The sequence below is a fragment of the Pygocentrus nattereri genome, chromosome 10 (assembly GCF_015220715.1).
Source record: "Pygocentrus nattereri isolate fPygNat1 chromosome 10, fPygNat1.pri, whole genome shotgun sequence".
Classification (NCBI taxonomy): domain Eukaryota; kingdom Metazoa; phylum Chordata; class Actinopteri; order Characiformes; family Serrasalmidae; genus Pygocentrus; species Pygocentrus nattereri.
The window spans coordinates 28,879,173-28,899,633 of NC_051220.1; the positions used below are offsets into that span (position 1 = coordinate 28,879,173).

At 40.1% G+C, this 20,461-nt stretch overlaps 1 protein-coding gene across 7 annotated transcripts in view; it reads left to right on the forward strand.

Annotated features, from left to right (window-relative positions):
- The first annotated feature begins 5,384 nt into the window (after window positions 1-5,384).
- Window positions 5,385-20,461, forward strand: part of stxbp5b (syntaxin binding protein 5b (tomosyn)) — a 39,544-nt gene continuing 24,467 nt past the window's right edge. For 3 of the 7 annotated variants that reach the window (XM_017699914.2, XM_017699909.2, XM_017699910.2), the window contains exons 1-3: window positions 5,386-5,803; window positions 8,075-8,172; window positions 20,089-20,170. In XM_017699914.2, the coding sequence (XP_017555403.1) occupies window positions 5,657-5,803; window positions 8,075-8,172; window positions 20,089-20,170 (327 nt within the window). In that variant the 5' untranslated portion in view covers window positions 5,386-5,656. Of the gene's footprint in view, window positions 5,804-8,074; window positions 8,173-20,088; window positions 20,171-20,461 lie in introns of all 7 variants that reach the window. The other 4 variants (XM_017699911.2, XM_017699912.2, XM_037541843.1 and 1 more) reach the window with 3 other exon arrangements.

Genomic DNA, 20,461 nt, shown 5'->3' on the forward strand with positions numbered 1-20,461 from the left:
TGCCTGCAACACGTTCCAAAGAAGTTGGGACAGGGGCAACAAAAGACTGGGAAAGTTGAGGAATGGTCCAAAAACACCTGTTTGGAACATTCCACAAGTGAACAGGTTAACTGGAAACAGGTGAGTGTCATGATTGGGTATAAAGGGAGCATCCCTGAAAGGCTCAGTCGTTCACAAACAAGCATGGGGCGAGGTTCACCACTTTGTGAACAACTGCGTGATCAAATAGTCCAACAGTTTAAGAACAACGTTTGTCAACATGCAATTCCAAGGAACGTAGGGATTTCATCATCTACAATCCATAATATCAGAAAATTCTGAGAATCTGGAGAAATCTCTGCAAGTAAGCGACAAGGCAGAAAACCAACATTGAATGCATGAGACCTTCGATCCCTCAGACGGCACTGCATTAAAAACATCATTCTGTAACAGATGTTATCACATGGGCTCAGGAACACTTCAGAAAACCATTGTCAGTGAACACAGTTCGTCGTTCCATCTACAAGTGCAAGTTAAAACTCTGCCATGCAAAGTGTCATATATCAACACCACCCAGAAATGCCGCCGGCTTCTCTGGGCCCGAGCTCATCTGAGATGGACTGACACAAAGTGGAAAAGTGTCCTGTGGTCTGTCGAGTCCACATTTCAAATTGTTTTTGGAAATCATGGATGACGCGTTTTCTGGGCCAAAGAGGAAAAGAACTGTCCAGATTGTTATCAGCACAAAGTTCAAAAGCCAGCATCTCTGATGGTGTGGGGGTGTGTTAGTGCCCATGGCATGGGTAACTTACACATCTGTGAAGGCACCATTAATGCTGAAAGGTACATACAGGTTTTGGAGCAACATATGCTGCCATCCAAGCAAAGTCTTTTTCAGGGACGTCCCTGCTTATTTCAGCAAGACAATGCCAAGTCACATTCTGCATGTGTTACAACAGCGTGGCTTCGTAGTAAAAGAGTGCAGGTACTACACTGGCCTGCCTGCAGTCCAGACCTGTCTCCCATTGAAAATGTGTGGCGCATTATGAAGTGCCAAATATGACAATGGAGACCCCGGACTGTTGAGCAACTGAAGTTGTACATCAAGCAAAAATGTGAAAGAATTCCACCTACAAAGCTTCAACAATTAGTGTCCTCAGTTCACAAACGCTTATTGAATGTTGTTAAAAGGAAAGGTGATGTAACACAGTGGTAAACATGCCCCTGTCCCAACTTCTTTGGAATGTGTTGCAGGCATCAAATTCAAAATGAGTGAATATTTGCAAAAGACAATAAAGTTTATCCATTTGAACATTAAATATCTTGTCTTTGTAGTGTATTCAATTGAATGTAAGTTGAAAAGGATTTGCAAATCATTGTATTCTACTTTTTTCTACCATTCTACCATTTAAGGTGGAATGGGAAAATTCGAACAAGAATAGCTGACTTTGGCTTTGTTATCAGTAATGAATTAGCGGTGGGCCATAATAACTGTCATATCCCTCTTTGAAAGCATGCAGTGGTGCTTGAAAGTTTGTGAACCCTTTAGAATTTTTTGATATTTCTGCATAAATATGACCTAAAACATCATCAGATTTGAAGAAAATGATCCAATATTACATATTTGTGAGTGGCAAAAGAATGTGAAGTATCTGGTGTGACCCCCCTGTGCAGTAATAACTGCAACTTAACGTTTCCGGTAACTGTTGATCAGTCCTGCACACCGGCTTGGAGAAATTTTAGCCCATTCCTCCGCACAGAACAGCTTCAACTCTGGGATGTTGGTGGGTTTCCTCAAATTAACTGCTTGCTTCAGGTACTTCCACAACATTTTGATGGGATTAAGGTCAGGACTTTGACTTGGCCATTCCAAAACATTAACTTTATTCTTCTTTAACCATTCTTTGGTAGAATGACTTGCATGCTTAGGGTCGTTGTCTTGCTGAATGCCCCTCCATCTGTTGAGATTCAGTTCATGGACAGATGTCCTGATATTTTCCTTTAGAATTCTCTGATATAATTCAGAATTCATTGTTCCATCAATGATGGCAAGCCGTCCTGGCCCAGATGCAGCAAAACAGTCCCAAACTATGATACTACCATCACCACCACCACCATGTTTCACAGATGGGATAAGGTTCTTATGCGGAAATGCAGTGTTTTCCTTTCTCCAAACATAATGCTTTTCATTTAAACCAAAAAGTTCTATTTTGGTCTCATCCAACAAAACATTCTTCCAATAGCCTTCTGGCTTGTCCACGTGATCTTTAGCAAATGGCAGATGAGCAGCAATGTTATTTTTGGAGAGGGTTGGCTTTCCCCTTGCAATCCTGCCATGCACACTATTGTTGTTATTGAGTGTTCTCCTGATGGAGGACTCATGAACATTAACATTAGCCAGTGTGAGAGAGGCCTTCAGTTGTTTAGAATTTACCCTGGGGTCCTTTGTGACCTCGCTGACTATTACACACCTTGTTCTTTAAGTGATCTTTGTTGGTCCACCACTCCTGGGGAGGAAAACAATGGTCTTGAATTTCCTCCATTTGTATCTGTTTGACTGTGGATTGGTGGAGTCCAAACTCTTTAGAGATGGTTATGTAACCTTTTCCAGCCTGATGAGCATCAACAACTCTTTTTCTGAGGTCCTCATAAATCTCTTTTGTTTGGGCCATAATACACTTCCATAAACATGTGTTGTAAAGAGAAGACTTTGATAGATCCCTGTTCTTTAAATAAAACAGGGTGCTCACTCACACCTGATTGTCATCCCATTGATTGAAAACACCTGACTCTTGTTTCACCTTCAAATTAACTGCTAATCCTACAGGTTCACATACTTTTGCCACTCACAAATATGTAATATTGGATCATTTTCCTCAATAAACAAATGACCAAGTATAATATTTTCGTGTCATTTGTTTAACTGGGTTCTCTTTATCTACTTTTAGGACTTGTGTGAAAATCTGATGATGTTTTAGGTTATATGTATGCAGAAATATAGAAAATTCTAAAGGGTTCACAAACTTTCAAGCACCACTGTATGTTACCTGAAACTTAACTAAGCCCACTTAGCTCAGTTGCTGAAAGTTTCCCTTCTCGCTGTCACTGAAGACGGACCGGGTCTCCTACAGAGCACCGTTAGTTTTATCCAAAGTAAGGTATCAATTACTTACATTTGCATAGTGTGGGCTACTCAAGCAAATGAATTAATCCTTTTGTGAGTATTATCATGTGATAATATTCTTATTCCTACACAGGTATAGCCGATTTGTAGAAAAATCTCAATTTTGGTCATGCATAATTTTTTGACATACTGTAGTGTCAGCAGAACATCACAAAGAACACCTGTCCTACACAATGACATAAACAGTCCCTTTTCAGGAGGGTGTGCACATATCATGAGCAGCTTGCATGGCAATGCCTCCTGAGTCTTTTAAAGCTAGCACCAGTCAGTAGCGGTTCACTACAATTCCCTGACACTGTTGACCTACCAGCACCAGCCAAGTCCTTGGGCATTCGGAGTCCTGGCCAGTGCAAACACCACGGAGCACTCACTTTTAACAGTCCTCCCCCAGGGCCATGCCAATGCTGCCACGGGTGCTCCGGCGTATGGTAGAGCTCCCCACAGCATGCCATGTCAAGTCCCTTATGACTGGGGGTGCGGCAGCAACAGCGATACTCGACCCTGTCCTTCCACTCCCACTGCCACACAAGGCGCAAATGATGCTGTCCTGAATTTATCATTATTTTACTGAAATATTTTTAACAACATGTAGATATAAACAAATGACATTGTAATAGGCAACAGCATTTAATCTCTGTACTGAATATACACTGCTCAAAAAAATAAAGGGAATACATAAATTACACAATGTAACTCCAAGTAAATCAAACTTCTGTGAAATCAAACTGTCCACTTAGGAAGCAACGCTGATTGACAATCAATTTCACATGCTGTTGTGCAAATGGAATAGAAAACAGGTAGAAATTATTGGCAATTAGCAATACACACTCAATAAAGGAGTGGTTCTGCAGGTGGGGACCACAGACCACTTCTCAGTACCTTTCTGCTTTCTGGCTGATGTTTTGGTCACTTTTAAATGTTGGTGGTGCTTTCACACTCGTAGTAACATGAGATGGACTCTACAACCCACACAAGTGGCTCAGGTAATGCAGCTCATCCAGGATGGCACGTCAGTGCAAGCTGTGGCAAGAAGGTTTGCTGTGTCTGTCAGCGTAGTGTCCGGAGGCTGGAGGCGCTACCAGGACACAGGCCAGTACACCAGGAGATGTGGAGGAGGCCGTAGGAGGGCAACAACCCAGCAGCAGGACCGCTATCTCCGCCTTTGTGCAAGGAGGAACAGGAGGAGCACTGCCAGAGCCCTGCAAAATGACCTCCAGCAGGCCACAAATGTGCATGTGTCTACACAAACGGTTAGAAACCGACTCCATGAGGATGGTATGAGTCAGTAATTGTGTGGGGTGGCATTTCTTTGGAGGGCCGCACAGTTGCTCCATCCACCAACGTCATGTTGCACTACAGACTGTCCAGGAGTTGGCGGATGCTTTAGTCCAGGTCTGGGAGGAGATCCCTCAGGAGACCATCCGCCACCTCATCAGGAGCATGCCCAGGCGTTGTAGGGAGGTCATACAGGCACATGGAGGCCACACACAATACTGAGCCTCATTTTGACTTGTTTTAAGGACATTACATCAAAGTTGGATCAGCCTATAGTGTGTTTTTCCACTTTAATTTTGTGTGTGACTCCAAATCCAGGCCTCCATTGGTTAATAAATTTGATTTCCATTGATGATTTTTGTGTGATTTTGTTGTCAGCACATTCAACAGAACAAAGTATTCAATGAGAATATTTCGATCATTCGGATCCAGGATGTTTTCTTTGAGTGTTCCCTTTATTTTTTGAGCAGTGTATATGACATTGCGGTGTCACTGAGAAAAAAGTCAGTTGAGGCTGTAATTTCTGCTCGATAATGGTCTATAATTAAGGGAGCAATGCTGAAAATCCACTTAACAGCAACTGAAACTAGAGGCAGGTCACTCTGTGCCCACTCAGTCCATTTTAACTGGGGGTGCGCACCTCTCATGAGCCTCCTCTGTCGCCAATTTCCTTATCAAAGCTTCTACCTCCTGAGAGGCAGCGCGCCCAGGGGCCTACACTATGTTCCTGCAGCACAGGAAGCAGCAGTTTCAGGACCGCAATTCTAGATATCAATGTGATAAGAGTAATTGTGCGCATACTATGTTTACACTGTTTTACATTTGATGTATGTAAGCGTAACTCACTAGTAATAACACTTACACCGTGGCCTGTTCGTGAATGTGACCAATCCGTATGCAGGAGGAGGGATTTGACGGAACACGGGTGGGGGAAAAAATAACAACGCGTGCTGTGGACCGAAGGGAGGGACTAGTGCAGCAGGAATCCGGTTGGATCGGCTGTGTCAGTGCGACGCTGCGAATGGAAAACGACCAATATTTGCTAACGATTTTGTAGCCTGTGCGTTGCAGTATGTTAACTTTGGGCACGGAGGACGGTTTAATAACGCCGCCTGACATGTGAGACAAGACAAGACAGCAAAGCTGCAGGAGGGCTGGCCGCGTCCTCTCCTTTCTGTTTCGCGATTTCTCCGTTGATGCATCTTGTCGGGACGAAGCATGAAGAAGTTTAATATCAGAAAGGTTCTGGATGGCTTGACTGCGGTTTCCTCCTCCTCCTCTTCGTCCGCCGCGCTTCAGCCGGGCAACAGGGAAAACGACGTTATTCAGGAAACTCTGCAGTCTGAACATTTTCAGCTTTGCAAGGTGAGTTGTGTTGTGATGTTGTCTTTCTGGTTTGTTTATTCTGAAGTGTCAGTGGTTGCTAGCTTTGCTAATGTCAGCCCCGCATTTCAGTCCCGCATGCTAGCACCCTGTTAGCCAGCCAGCCAGCCAGCCAGTCAGTCAGCCCTGCAGCAGCGGCAGCTTCCGCCAGCACCGAGCTCAGCTGGTACAATTTAGTCTATATTCAGCATCCACGTAGCTAATAAGGCTTCTGTCTGTCAGCAGCAATGCTCTTTAGTTAAGTTAACCGCTGTTAACTTAATGTTTAGAACTATCCGTGCTAGAATACCCTTGTCAGTTAGTTAGCTAGCTAGCAGTCTCTTCCGCGTATAAGGTGTTGTTGGTGGCGTTTACATGGTCAGTTCGGTTTGGTGCGGTTCCTTCGATATTGAAAGCATCTGGACTGGATATGTTATTAACTGTGACGTGTAAGACTTTTATGAAAGACACAGAACACAAACCTAGACGTGGTTACTAACGATACGAAAGCTCAGCTATCGCTGGCTGTTGATTGAGTTGGGCTTGTTGCCCCTCAGTTTAGTTGAGGAGATTATAATAATCAGCTGAGGTACAGCGAGTCCAGTGGATGCTGTCATGTGATCCCATCAGGTAGCTAGCTAATGTTAGCTTGATAATAAAAACGACCAAGTTGACGTTATCCTCGTCACTAAACTCTTTAAATAAGGTGGTGGTGGCATTTGGTGACAGTAGCAGCTATTTAATCGGTTGCTGTCACTACAGTTTAGGTGTCCACCTTCGTAGAGCTGACTTCCTTTATTACAGCATTCATCTGTGATATGTCAGGAAATATGAATGTTAATCTATGGCACTGGCGTGCTAGTTACTGTTGTGTTGATTTTAGTGACTTTTAGCCGTTTAGTCGATGACTTGCGAATAGACCAACGAGTACCCAGAAATATCTAGCAGTTTTCAGGAAATTAACGCAACTGTTAATTTTAGCTAGCCAGTTGTTTCGCCTCGTCTTTACAAGCTGTCACAGCAGCTTGTAAAGGCATCAGCCTCGTAAAAGTAGTTATGTTCTTATCTTTTTCACGAAGCTGGAGTCAGTTTTCTTTTCGCCAGCTTCTTTTTCGAATTCTCCCGTTCCACCTTAAATGGTGCAGCAGTAACGTTCTGCAATAGGGCCCAGAATGTACGTGCTGCACCATTTAAGGCGGAACACGAAAATTCGAAATAAGAAGCTGACATCAGACTCGTGTTTTTTACTGTCACTATATCAGGTCAAATACATCTGAGAGCCAATAACATTAGATCGAGGTTTTGGTTTGTGGTTAATTTCATGCTTTTTTTTTTACCAATATCCTAGATTACATAGTTACTTGTATATTATCTGTGAAGGAAGACGGCCCTGCTTTATCTACAAAAACGTCTCACGTGCAACTGACAACTGCCTTTTATACTGTTAAGTGCATATCAGTCATAAGCTATACACTTAGCTAGTAATGTTACAAGTGACGCTTCTACATTTACACCGTCTAAGCTTGCTGAGATCAAGGTCTCATTGGCTTTGGGCCATTTTGAACAAGATACAAAAGAGGTGATAAAAGAGAAAAAATCACAAGTCATATTGTACTACATGACCCAACTTATGTGGCAAAACAATTGATCATTTAAACCTATTAACACAGAGCTTGTCAACTGCCAGTTTAGTAAACTACATTTAGCTTTCAAGCCTCAAACCTGATAAAAATAGACATGCTTCTTCTTGATCTTCTTGGCCTGGAGCTTCATTTATAGAAAATAATAACAGTCCTGCAGGGTAAATGTCACAATTAGATATTTTGTCCTTGGTGACAGTCTAAAAATAATGTTTTTCAGTAGTGCTTACATAGTTGTACAGTCTATATGTCTTTGTTTTTATATCTATCAAAGTTATTTTTCCCTGCATCAATTTTGCCAATTTATAGCACCAACACATTTAGTTTGAACATGAGTTTGTGTTGGTCTGTATTTTTTTTTTCAGAGTGTGTTTTGTAGAATTTCAGGAACGGAACTAACAGTAAAATCATCCTGATGATGCATGACGGAGCACATACAGAATGCTTATCATTTTTTTTAACAGAGGCCTTATGATGACACTTTTAAGTGATCTCTGTACTGAACGAATGCTTAAATATAGGCATTGATCAATACCTCTGTCGGTAGCTGTATATGTTCATGAAGTGCTGCCTTATTGTTGATGAAAATTGTACATGCAGTTTAATGCAACTTCCATTTTGTTTTGTTTTGCAGACAGTGCGACATGGCTTTCCTTACCAACCCTCTGCCATGGCCTTTGACCCTGTGCAAAAAATATTGGCCATTGGAACACAGAATGGAGCCCTAAGACTGTATCCTTTACACAACAGGTTGTGTATATGCCATTTGTGGCCAGTGTATTAACCTTATGTTTCTGTGTTTTCCATCACAGTGCTCGGTGTTGAAAGTTAGTCTTATTGCTTAAGAGAGTTCTCTCAAAAAGTAACTAAAGATGTTAGGTCTTCTTGTTCTGTGGTCTGTACTTTTCACAAACAACTTTTTTGACTTTATGCAGGTGGCCAAATACTATCAATTGATTTGTCTGAGGTAAACCAGCTTCCAAGAAGTCTAAAGCTGTGAGACAGATATATTACTGCCCCCGGACAGGTGGTGTTAAAGTCAACCTCAAATCCAAATGCACCTTGTTAGTTTGTGTCCCTGGTCGTTCTAAGCACACTTCATTTCATATCATTTAAAAGCCAAAATTGTTGGTTTTCTGTAGTGTTCCATCACAGTGTAATCAGATTTCTTCTGATTGTTGACTATATGCACCAATGCTCAGGATAAAAAATGATATTAATAAGATCACATTTTGTCTGCCCCTCAGCTAGCTTAGAGACCCTCTCTGATACTGTGTTTCACTAAAAAATACATCACAATATGTTATGTACTTTATTGAACCTCCAAGGGAAATTTGTCATTTTGCTGCCTAACTATACCAAAATTATCAAAAGCAGAGCAGCACTACCTAGGGCAGTGGAAGGTTCAGTGCTTTGCTTAAGGGCACAATCAGATCTATCTGGCCAGTCTTGGGATTTGAACCCGCAGCCTTCCAATTGCTGTCTCGCTTCTCCTACCACTAGGCCTGGCAGCAAACCGGGTATGCATTATGATTTACAATTCACGTTGATTTTTAGGGGTCATGCCTTCTTAAAAATAACGGTTCCTAAATTACTCTTGGCAGGGATGTGTGATAGAAGAATAAAAAGATGGCAGTGATCACAATGCTGCTCCTGGGGATCTCATTTCCTGTAGAATTTGGCTCAAATATAGCTCATTTGATTCTACTAATTAAGTGGGTGATGGATCTTGATGAGACGTTCATTTAGGGTTGGAAGTGTACTCTGCAGAAAACTAGATGTTGATGACCACTGCCCTAGCATTCTGTGGCTCCAGTGAGCTCATATTGACACCCTTATTTTGGTGTGTAGCCTTTATTTAGAAAGGTTAAATTAGTGGTGCTGTAAGCAAAATATTTGAAGGTGTGTGTTTAGTGCTAGACTAATGAGTGGGATGTGGTCTTTGTATGTTTTCTACATTCTGGGCATTTTCCTATGTTTAGGGGTCATTTAAACCAGGGCCAACGTCATTCTCCCTCCTATGTCTTGTCAGTTGCATTTTGCTGTGTGGTTTTAGTGGCATGTTTCTTAGCAGCTGACTGTGAATTCCTGGAAGAGTTGCTCTCATTAATGATATCTCTGCTGTGGCATGAGCAGCTCTGTTGCCATATGCTGCAGAGCCAGCCTCATCATTGCTTCTGCTCACTCGCTGCCAGAACACCACCTCACACGTGCTGGAATCATCACTGGTCCTGCTGGGCGCGTCTGCTAGACCATGTGACATACGCAGCCAAGCTTTTTCAGGATGCTGCTTAGAAGAGCCCTCATATCTCAGTGTTTTTACAAGCACACGGCCTTTTCACCTTTATGTCTTAACGTGTACATGTAAAAAGAAAACGGAACAAGGCTCGATGTACCATAAGATTGCCCAAGAAAAAGTGTGCGAGCAGGTGTGTAGGGCATTTTAGGACATTTAAAATGATTGGGACAGCTCTGTTGATTTGTTAAAGCTTATGAAGGTCATGTAGACCAAAACATTTGTAACTCTTTGTAAGCCAGTGGTTGTTACCTGAGTTACTGGGGTAATAGCCCCCATTGATGGTAAACATTAATTTACTGCTAGTTTAAAAAAATATTTTGTTCAATCCATAGCAAGGCACTAGTATTCCCATTATATAAGTGAGCTTTTATACATGGTGGGTGATGTGAAATTCTACATTAATACCAGATTTGTTGTGTCTGACCTGATGAGATTCTCATAGAAATACCACTATTGAGCTGCGCAGATTGAGGGCTCTCAGGTAGCAGGCATCCTGTATTATGCCTGTACAAAAAGCCATGTATGTTAAGGCGTAGGACATCCTATCATAAGACCACAGTGTCAGGTTTCAGGCATCAGATAAAACAGCTTTGGATCTACAAAGTTTGATATGGGGTGCAATGATGTCAGACAGAAGGCATCAGGCTAGGGCTGAAAGATTAATCGTTTTTCTACCGAAATTTGTGATTTGAAAGAGTGGAATTTTCCAATCACAAGAGCTGCCGTTTTAATTATAGTGTACATTATGAACATTGTTATCTTAAGATATTTTAAGTGGGCAAATCTCTGCTAATAATGCTGAGATTGTGGACCGTCTGTAGATGAGTCAGATCAGTCAGAAGCAACCAAATGTCCATGTGCTTTGTACATGACACAGCTAACTGGCGTTCTGGGGTACATGTTCATGTGTTCAAGCTGCAAGTTAGAAAAAGGCGATATTCTGGTCTTCTCAGCCAAAAAAGTCTTGGACCTCAGTCTATAGAAAATAATCCCAATGTAAATCACAATCACAAAATTGTTCAGAAAAATCACAAATAAATATTTTGCCCTAGTTTTTCAACCCTACATCTGGCAAAGTTAAATGGCTACATACATCAAAGCCTTGAATGGTAAAAATCTATGGGACATTTGCAATTTCTTTCTTTCTGACTAGATTAATTACAGTTTTGTGACCAAATAATGATGACAACAAACTACATCCACAATTTCTACTGAGCTGTGGTTTCATTATATTTGATGACGTTTAAGCTTTGACTTTCATGCTTTCACTGTATTTGCTTCCGGGTTGTCGCAAAATTGCCGAAAGGAGACGAGTAGAAATGGTTTGTGGAAATAAGGACTATATATACACCCCCTCTGTCCCAGTGTAGCTGCTTACCAAGGTTTCTTACCTGAATAGCTGGTTTCTGTCACCCGCACAGTCCTACCTCTTCATATTTTTGTTGCATCTCCGGTGCTAATTGAAGCTGTTGAATGCTATGAGTACTAATACATTTTAAGTTCAATTAAATGGTCTCACATGACATTGTTAATTTGATGTTTTTGTAGTAGAAGTGTTTTTTTTTTTTTTTTTTTTTTTTTTTTTTTTTTTTGGCCAGTTGGAGTACACATATATGTACATGTAGTCACATAGATTTAATGCCCCTAACTGCAGTTCATTTCCAAGTGGCAAAGTTGCTGCTGAATGTGGTTTGAGTTTGGAGTTTGACTGCTTAATGGTGGGTGCGGATTTATTGAAGGAAAGCCTTTGGTGTGAGGCTGTGGCAGTTGTTCTTGTAGAAGCTCAGAGGCCACCCACCTGCTTGACTTGGCTCAGTGCCAGTGCAGCATGTAAGGTGTGATGTGTTCACAAACGCGGCCGATGCCTGGATGTGTTAATGTGCCGGGGGGGGGGGCATGCTGATGGCTGCAGTTCAGCCAATTCATCAAAAGACAGGCTGTATCGATTTGCCTCATTCCTCTCAGCATTGGAAGCCACAAGCACAGCCTGGTTAACATACTGTAAACTCAACAATGTACTAAATGTAATGTAATTTAGCATGATATGTTTATACTTCTGTCTTTTATGCTTTGCTGTTTCTTTTTGTCCCAAAATATGAGGAAAAGACCAGTGTCCATCAGTAGAGGATTTCTAGCAGTCTTGTGGTTCTCTTGATCAGTACCAGCTTGTTAAACAGATTAGGATAAATTATAGATTCATTAGGAATAGTTTCATTGAGGAATGCATAATAGTCATTCTCTTTGGTCTCCCTAACTGGTCTTTGACAAAATGTACCAAATATTAGATTTTTTTTTTTAACCTGAGGTGAAGTGGTTAAAACATTGGCTTTCCTCATGATGCCAGGGTTCACAGTTTTTGGGTAGTGATTTCTACTAAAAGTAAGTAAAAGTTTTTAATTTTTTTACATGACATCACCAAAAAAAAAACTTATGCAAGTTGTATTTGAAGGCTTTATAAGCCTTCGGAGTGATGTAAAGCATTTAGTAATCTTGTGATGTTTTTGACATTTGCTTGATGTAGTGATCTCATGCATGCAATGCATGCAACACATGCAGCGCAGCACCACAGACCACTTTGGTTTACCAAATGAGGAAGTGTCTCTAAATAGAGGAAGTGTTTCTCTTTCAAGTCTGCAACCTTTTCATGTTCTTGCTTAAGAGTGGAGCAGTGAGTTAGAGCCATTTCAGCTGATGTCTTCAGAGGGTTAATATCCATGTGACTATCATTTCCTGCGCCAGAACATTCCAGAGACAGTCTGGAACTTACAAGGCTGAATAGTGCATTACGTCTCCCACTTCCCTTGTTTTCACTGACATTCATAAGCTGCCTTTGATAGATGGACTAATATTGCACAAACTGAATTAACATGTCTGAGGAATTTATAATCACTGTTGAATCTACACCGTCCCTAGCCGTGACTATAATTGCTAATTTTCATTGTTATGACAGGGAGGTGATGACCTGGACTAGTGGAAGTGTAGCTAGTGATATAAGGCCTGAGAAAATAAGAGATCTGCTAACTTTATGCTTATCTTGTCTATTTAGTAGTATTTTAAATTTGTAGAGTTTCATAAACCTTTAGCATTTGGTAGAAATTATGGAGATTAGCTCACTTGCCTAATGAGACCATTCGACCCTGAACATTTATTTTATATTATTTTTTTCGCTGCACCACACTGATCAGTGTGGGAAGGAAGCTACGTTAGTAGCTGTGGAGCTTGATGAATATCAGCTATTTGAGACTGAACCTGAGTTTGTTTAAGGCGTCCAGGGCCTGTTTGATTACACTGTTGTTAATCTTGTTTGAGCAGATCCTAGCTCCACTCTATCACTGTGAACAGCACTAATGGGCCTGTGTGGACAGAGCAAGAGTGAGCAAACTCCAGCTTCTCACTCAGTGGCTTGATACTCTTTATTTTCACTTTACAGCTTGTCACTTATTACAATTTGGGTGTGCATGCATGAGATATCCAAACACCTAAAGCATTTTTTGTTTCATCAGGTAGTTGTCTACGCCTCTCTCTTTCCTGTTGTCTTTCTCAATGTCTTCCAGGTTGTAGACATTTGCAATATAAGTATGCAAGGTTGTTGTTGTGATAAGCAAGCAAGTCATTTTTATTTATAAAGCAAATTTAAGACAGCAATTGACCAAAGTGCTGTGCATAAACAAGAATATATGAAATGAGGTAAATAGAAACATTAATTAAAATTAATTTCTTTAAAACAAAGCAACAAACAGAGGCACTTGTAATATTTACGGTTAGGCTGTTTTATACAATCATCAAACAACAAATTGTGCAGCTCTAGCAAAAAACAATCATAATGTGCATTTCGTTTCACAATACATTTTTAGATAATGGAAAAATACATTGCCTTAATATGTATCTCAGGTTCACATGCTAATGTTGATATTTCTATGTTGCATCATGTGCACAGCATGCATGTGTGCGCGCTAGGGGCATAATGATGCATATACTATTTTCAAGTTACATTTTTGAGGAGATTCGATTTTTGATATTTTGTATGTTAAAGAATTGACTCCATAGACGATTGCTTTAAAACGACACAGTTTGCTTTGGCTCTGAAAAGTAAGTTCTCGAAAGTTCAGCTGCCCCCAAAAATCATAATTGTTTGAAATCATAACTGATTCCCAAAAAGCCCAGTTATTTGAGTGAGCATGTTTGCATAATCCCTGCCCCCTTGCTGCCTAATTTTACTGCAACCACATCTCTATTTTATTGGCAGTGATTTCTGCAAAAAGGAGACCAAGAAGTATATGGCTGATACAGTTTTAAATTTCACTGCTCTGGTTCAAATGAAAAATTTCAGTATGAAAATTGTTAAACCCTAAATTATAACACATTAATAGATTAAGACATAACCACAGTCTGAAGAGTCAGTTATGCCGACTAGAGCTCTGCATGGAGCAAGTGCTTGAGTTGACAAAAATATCATGCAGGAAAAACTGGTATTGTTCATATCTCTAACACACTAACAGTGTTTATTGTCATTATCATATTTTTGTGCGATTGGCAGTCATACCTGACGGAGAACGGCATCCACCCTTTTATGATCAATTCTTTCAACTCATCTTCGAGGTACCCCTGGTACTGCAGAAATGAACACTTTGGGTGAATTTAACAAGCAGGAGGAATGATCTGCTGTGATCTTTCCACCAGCCCAACACAGGCCTCTCATCATTTATTTATCTATTGACTAATTTACTGTTGAACTTTCCCAGTTTTGGTCAGCAGCACTTTCACCCCCTTCTCTAAGTCAAGCTATTCTGAGCACCCTCTCCTTCTCTCGCCACTATAACGTAACGAGTGAAAATGCTTGAAAGTCCGTGAAATTGACTTAGACATAGTCTTTAAAATTCCTTAAATTAAAAAAAGTAAGCAAACTTGAGCATGATGCTGGCCCAGTGCATTAAGTAAGAAACTGGCCCAAACCCAGTATGAATTGGCTAATCCCCCTATTTTGCTCAGGTCAGGTCTGTGAAATTGTGTGAGGGGTTTGTGTTCTGCAACAGTGATCAGCTTCTTCACACCACCTTGAAGCCCTTTACAGTTATAACTTACTCAGTATTTGTTCCTGAAATGCACAATCCTTTCTCTGTTAATTCAAATCAGGCCAGACAGACCAGACTGTCATTTTCTTTAACTGTATGAAGCTGTGTTCATCTCTTTCTGTCTGTGTCTCTGTCTTGTGCTCTTCTGATGTCTCTCTCAATGTCCTCCTCTTCTCGCTGCTTTGTCTGTTGAGAGCTAGTCCACTTACCTTGTTGACAGCACTCAGTTACTGAGAACAGATGTCAGCAGTGACAGTGAACGCTGACAGCCGTGTCTTTTATACCAGTGCTGTACATGTGCACCCGAGGTCTGCTTTGTTAGTGTGTAGTATATGACAGCACCCTTATCAGATTTCGAGGTTGTTTGTTTTGTTTTTTTTGTCACCGGAAGCTTCTGCTGTTTAACATGAGTCACCTGTTGTAGCAGCAGAATCATATGTTGCCTATATGATAATGGGTCTTATGCTTTGAGCGTGAACAGGGTTAGGAGCAGGTGAGAGATTGGATGTTTTCAGAATTGAGTTCATGCAGGTTTAGAGAATTAACAATAGGTTTTCACCATTAGCAGAAAAGAATACTATCAAATCATTATTTAGATGATGCCTGATCTTCATATGAAGGAAGACACTTTAATTAACATGGAATGAGAAAATGACCTGATTGATAAAGTTTGATAAAGATTGATAAAACTATATCCACAGTATCCACAGCAAATAGCTGTTTTATTTTTCTAACGAAACCTTTGCAGGTATTTTCCTTACTAAAAAAGTAGCAAGAAAACAGTGAGAATTTTTAAGAAGCAATTGAACTTCTCTCTAAACGTTACCACACACTGGACAAGAAGCATTGTGCCGCAGCTGTATCACATAAGACTTGTTGCATTGACCGCGCTGATAAACAGCTTGCACAATTTCTTTTGTCACTCTACTTGTATAGATTTAATGAAGTAAATACTTTCAGCATCGATTGCAGATAGGGCTGCAACAAACGACTAATTTGATAATTGAATAATCGATTCGATTACTGAAACGAAAAATCAATTATTCAGATTGTGAATCATTACCAAATAACTTTTTATTTAGCTATTAGCTTTTAAATTTAGTTTGATGTTTTATGTATTTGCTAACTCGCAGTGAAGACAATAAAGACGATTAGCTTTCAAGAATTCACTGTTTTAATTAACTTACCTGCTAATACACAAGGTAAAAGACTAAAACTCTAATATATTTTTCTGTCAAAATTTCTAATCAAGGATGTGCAAAGTAGCAGCAAGAAAATATAACAAAACTAAACCAGTTTTCCTTTAATCAAGTAAATAAAAAAAAATCAATCTAAATTTAAATGTTCCCTTTAAACTGCTGTCTGTGCTCTGTGCATTCTGCTGTCTGTCTAAACTCTGCAGCAACTATACAATTATAGTCTTTACTGAAACAGGAAACTCGGCATCTCTCCGTGCTCCTGTGATAGTCTTGCTCTTCTCTGAGAGCAGATACTACTCGCTGACGTGCTCTGATAGAGCGGATGAGAAAGTGGCGAATGTTTGTGGTAAACTTCTCCATAACTTACACAAAATCATTCTAATCTAACTGTTTAAAACACTTAACCCTTTGGTAACCCTTTGACAAGCTTCATTGTGTGTTCACCGAGAACTACCTCCTTAAACTGTTACAGAGTGGTGGCAAACGTTAACGGACAATTTCCGGTGTCCACCAAATTTGACCACACCGGCCACACACAGTCTCAACGCTAAGATGACGATGCAGTGTTTAAAAGTGAGTGTTATGAGTTTCCTCTAGATGCAGCTGCTTGGAGGATGTGCTCCCATACCAGATAAGTTCAGCTTTGCAAACAGCACAACTAACAGTCTTCTTTTTAAGAGTTTAGCTTTTGAGGATTTTGTTCTTGAGGCTGTCGTCTCACTGTTGTTAACTGTTGTTGGTAATGGCAAAACGTACCTAGTGAATGCGAGAAAGACGCGCAATGACGTCACTAATGAATCGACTACTAAATTAGTTGGCAACTGACTCGAAATCATTGCACCCATATTCCCAGAGATCTACATTCCTGTAGAGTTTAGGTCTAACCTGCAACTCTGCTTCATCTGATCCAACAAATCAAGGACTTTTGAAGAAGAAATGTATCTGGAGCATATCTGGCAGGTTGTGACTGGAGCTAGACTTCTCAGGAACGTAGACCTCTGGGACCAGAGTTGGTAACCAGTAATTTAGGGAGTTTATTGTGTTCACAAACTTGCTGTTTTCAACCTAAAAGTTTGACTGTCTTTCTCTGTTTAATTTTCTTGCCAAATATTACCAATGGCTTTTGTGGTCTAGTTCAGAATTTCACTGAATGCAGTGATGCTGAGTGGTGGACATTCAAGAATGCTTAAAAAAAAAAAAAAAAAAAAAAAAACTGTCAATCAGCAGCCTTTAAAAAAAATGTGATATTCTGCAAACAAAACACCCAGTCCCAGGGTATTTTTTGTGCTGTGGGGGTATTTTAAAAAATATTTTCCTAAGAGTGTTTAAATATTTTTTTTTTTTTTTTACAGATTAGACTGAAATGTCAAATAGTGACCCAGTCTTATGTATCTGGTGTTTGGCTTCAGATCTGAAGTGTGATCTGTGTTGTTCTCAGTGTTAAGTTCTGCTAGTTAGTGGTCAGTGTGTTTCAGTAGCACTGCTTTACAGTGAGGCACTTGTGGTCAAGACATGACCCTGCTGACTGACACTGGGCTCCGGTCCAAGCAGAAAGAGAGAGAGCGAGAGAGAGAGAGGAGCTGAAGCCTGTCCCAGGCTGCCGCTGCCACTCTGCCTGATGCATGGAGTTATGAATAAATAATGCAGTCATGGTCCGCTGCTCCTTATTTATAATGGCCCACTGTTATTTATTTAGTCCAAAGTGCCAAGCATGCTGAAGCTAAGCCTGCTGTGTAAAAGAAGCTCCTCGTTTCAGTTCGTCTAAAGAATGCGATACAGGGGAGCAAGGTGCTATCCACCCGCCTACCAGATATGGTTGCATAAATTTAATCAAGACAAGTCATCATCTGCTGTGATATGAATAATTACCATAACCAAATGCGAGGAACTATGTATAGTTCTGAACATGAATTATTAAGCTGTCATGGAAGACATATAAACATCCATTTGCTGTTCTCAGTGTCTTTATTTCTCTCATCCTTTCTTATACTTGCATGTGCTGTCTTGGTTGTGAAGCGTCGGACTGCGTAGTCAGCAAAGTGAGTTCTTTACCAATGATGCAACTCTTCTCCCAAGACAGGATGTCTCTGTTCTGTTTATTTTGATCTGTTTAACAAAGATGCTTTTATACAAAGTGTCTTCCTTTAGCTCACGTTAACATCATATGTTTTGGACAATGTGTCATCCTTTAGCTCATGTTACTTATGGTATTGAACTTGTAAGTGAGTAAAGCTCAGCATGAGCATCCATAAAACACGGACACACTGCCTGTTCTATTTAGCATTCATGATTTTAGTTCATTTTTTAAAATTCTTTTGCCACTGTTCTAACAAAACTTTAATAGGACAAAGAAAAAATGTTCTTAAAGGGACACTTCGGCCAAAATGAAAAAAAAATGTAACCATTGCTACATCTGTTTTAAACATTCCTGCTTAAATCTTACAATAGTGCCACAGTTGTCTCTAGAATGAGATTTTCCAATTTAAAGACAAGGAAAACCACCCCACTACAGGGATTTCTGATGGTTAAATGGGGGTGTTTGCATGGTTTTGTAATGTGAGAACACTGATGAATGAAAAAATGATATAAATGCTGAATTCTGTCAGAATGATGCTGAGGCATACAATGCCGAGCTGCAGAATACTGCAGTAACATGACATAACATTTTGAATGCTAGTTTTAGGATGGGATTTTCCTTTTAGTGTAAATTAATGTAGGAAGAATTTATTTGTGTTGTCATTAATTGTAAAGTGTTTTCACATGGTGTTAAAAATGAAAATGGGTATACAAGTTTGTGTCAAATCAAATATTTCATATTCATATAATTTGTTTGTGTATATGTGTATCTAAGTTGGTGTGAGTTGATTTGTGTACTTGATGTATATGTGAACTAAGTACTGCAAGTATTATAAGTGTTTACTGAAATGAGGGGATTTATTAACAGGCATGTTATCAGTGGTGGGTAGATTAGAGTGATGACTGGTCAATATTTGTAATAAACGGTTCACATGAAGTGTTAATATTGCCATTTGATTCATTTCTGTAGCACTGGATCTCTCCAGTGACGTGCATTAAAAGTAGCTTTTTCCGTTGTGTGATACTGAGATTGTTATAAGTGAGTAGTGCTTCAGCCTGAGCACCCATGGACCCTCCAAAAAACAAACACTCCTTGAAAACTCCACATATTTTGACAGCAGATGGCATTTTGTCTTTACAGTATGAAGCTTTTTAGCATTGATTGCATCTAATGAACACAGTCCCTGTTTTCCTAAAATAAAAAAAAAAGTTTGGTCATTTGCATAGTATGTTTCATCATTATGGAAAACAGCTCTTGTAATATAAGAAATGTGTCAGGGAACTGTCCTCTGCTTTGGGGGGATTACACTAACTGTCTATAGGATGGCTTTGTGAGGGGCTTTTGTCCTTGTACTAGTGTTGTGCTTTACAGTAAGGTGATTAGCAGTACACAGACACTCTTCCTTTTGTCTTTAAAGATACTGTTTGTGTTGCTGTCCCACTACTGATTGTGGTGCTGGCTCAGTGTTAAATTTGTTATATTGTTGTAAAGCATGAGGAAGTTGCAGCCAGTCGTGCTGTGAGTGCATCTGAAACGCTCCCTGTTTGGCTAGCATATAAATAAATTTACTCAAATATTCATTCACTGACTATTTTCCATTAGATACAGGGCAACTCATGGTGACTGTTGCATGCTTTGTTAATTTGAAAGTGAATGGCAGTTGGGCAGTTGTGTGGGCAGTGTGCCTGTAGAGTGGCAGTGGTTAAGAGCATGTCTAGTGTGCTGTTTGAAAAAGCTGCTGCACACACTGACATGGCTTAAGCCTGTGCACAGAGCCTCCGTGTAATCCTTTTAGCGAAAGTCAGTGAACAGTATCCTCGTTAATGTTCTTGATGACCCTCTGGGACCAGACTCCCTCTAGTGCTGGACCTGGAGGGATTTTATTTGTCAGCAAGTGATCCACAGAAAATCATGAGCCAATTATATATATGTATTCTAAACATGAATATTATTGTTTAGTGAATCTTTTCGCTGTGGTAACCTTGACATGGCCAAACACAGCTTTGGCCGGGCAGGGGTGGAGTGCTACTGCCAGCATGAGAGCGGCTCGGCTGTCATCCAGCTGCAGTTTCTCGTCAATGAGGTGAGTCTAATTCATCAACTAGTCTCACGCCCACGCTACAAACTTATCTTGGTTGGTTTACATTGTCTGAATGAGCATCATTAATGAGCTTCCACTTTACCTTTTTATGCATAAAATGTTTAAGACTATCACGATCACTTGATTTAAACTTGGTAACTCAATAAAAAAAACTAAAAACAAAAAAACTAGTAAGACCTACCTGGTCAATGAATCTGCAGTGGTTGTGTCTTTTTAAAGACTTCTAGTTTATCTTTTCCAGGAAATGTTGTTTAGTGCATGTCTATTTGTATT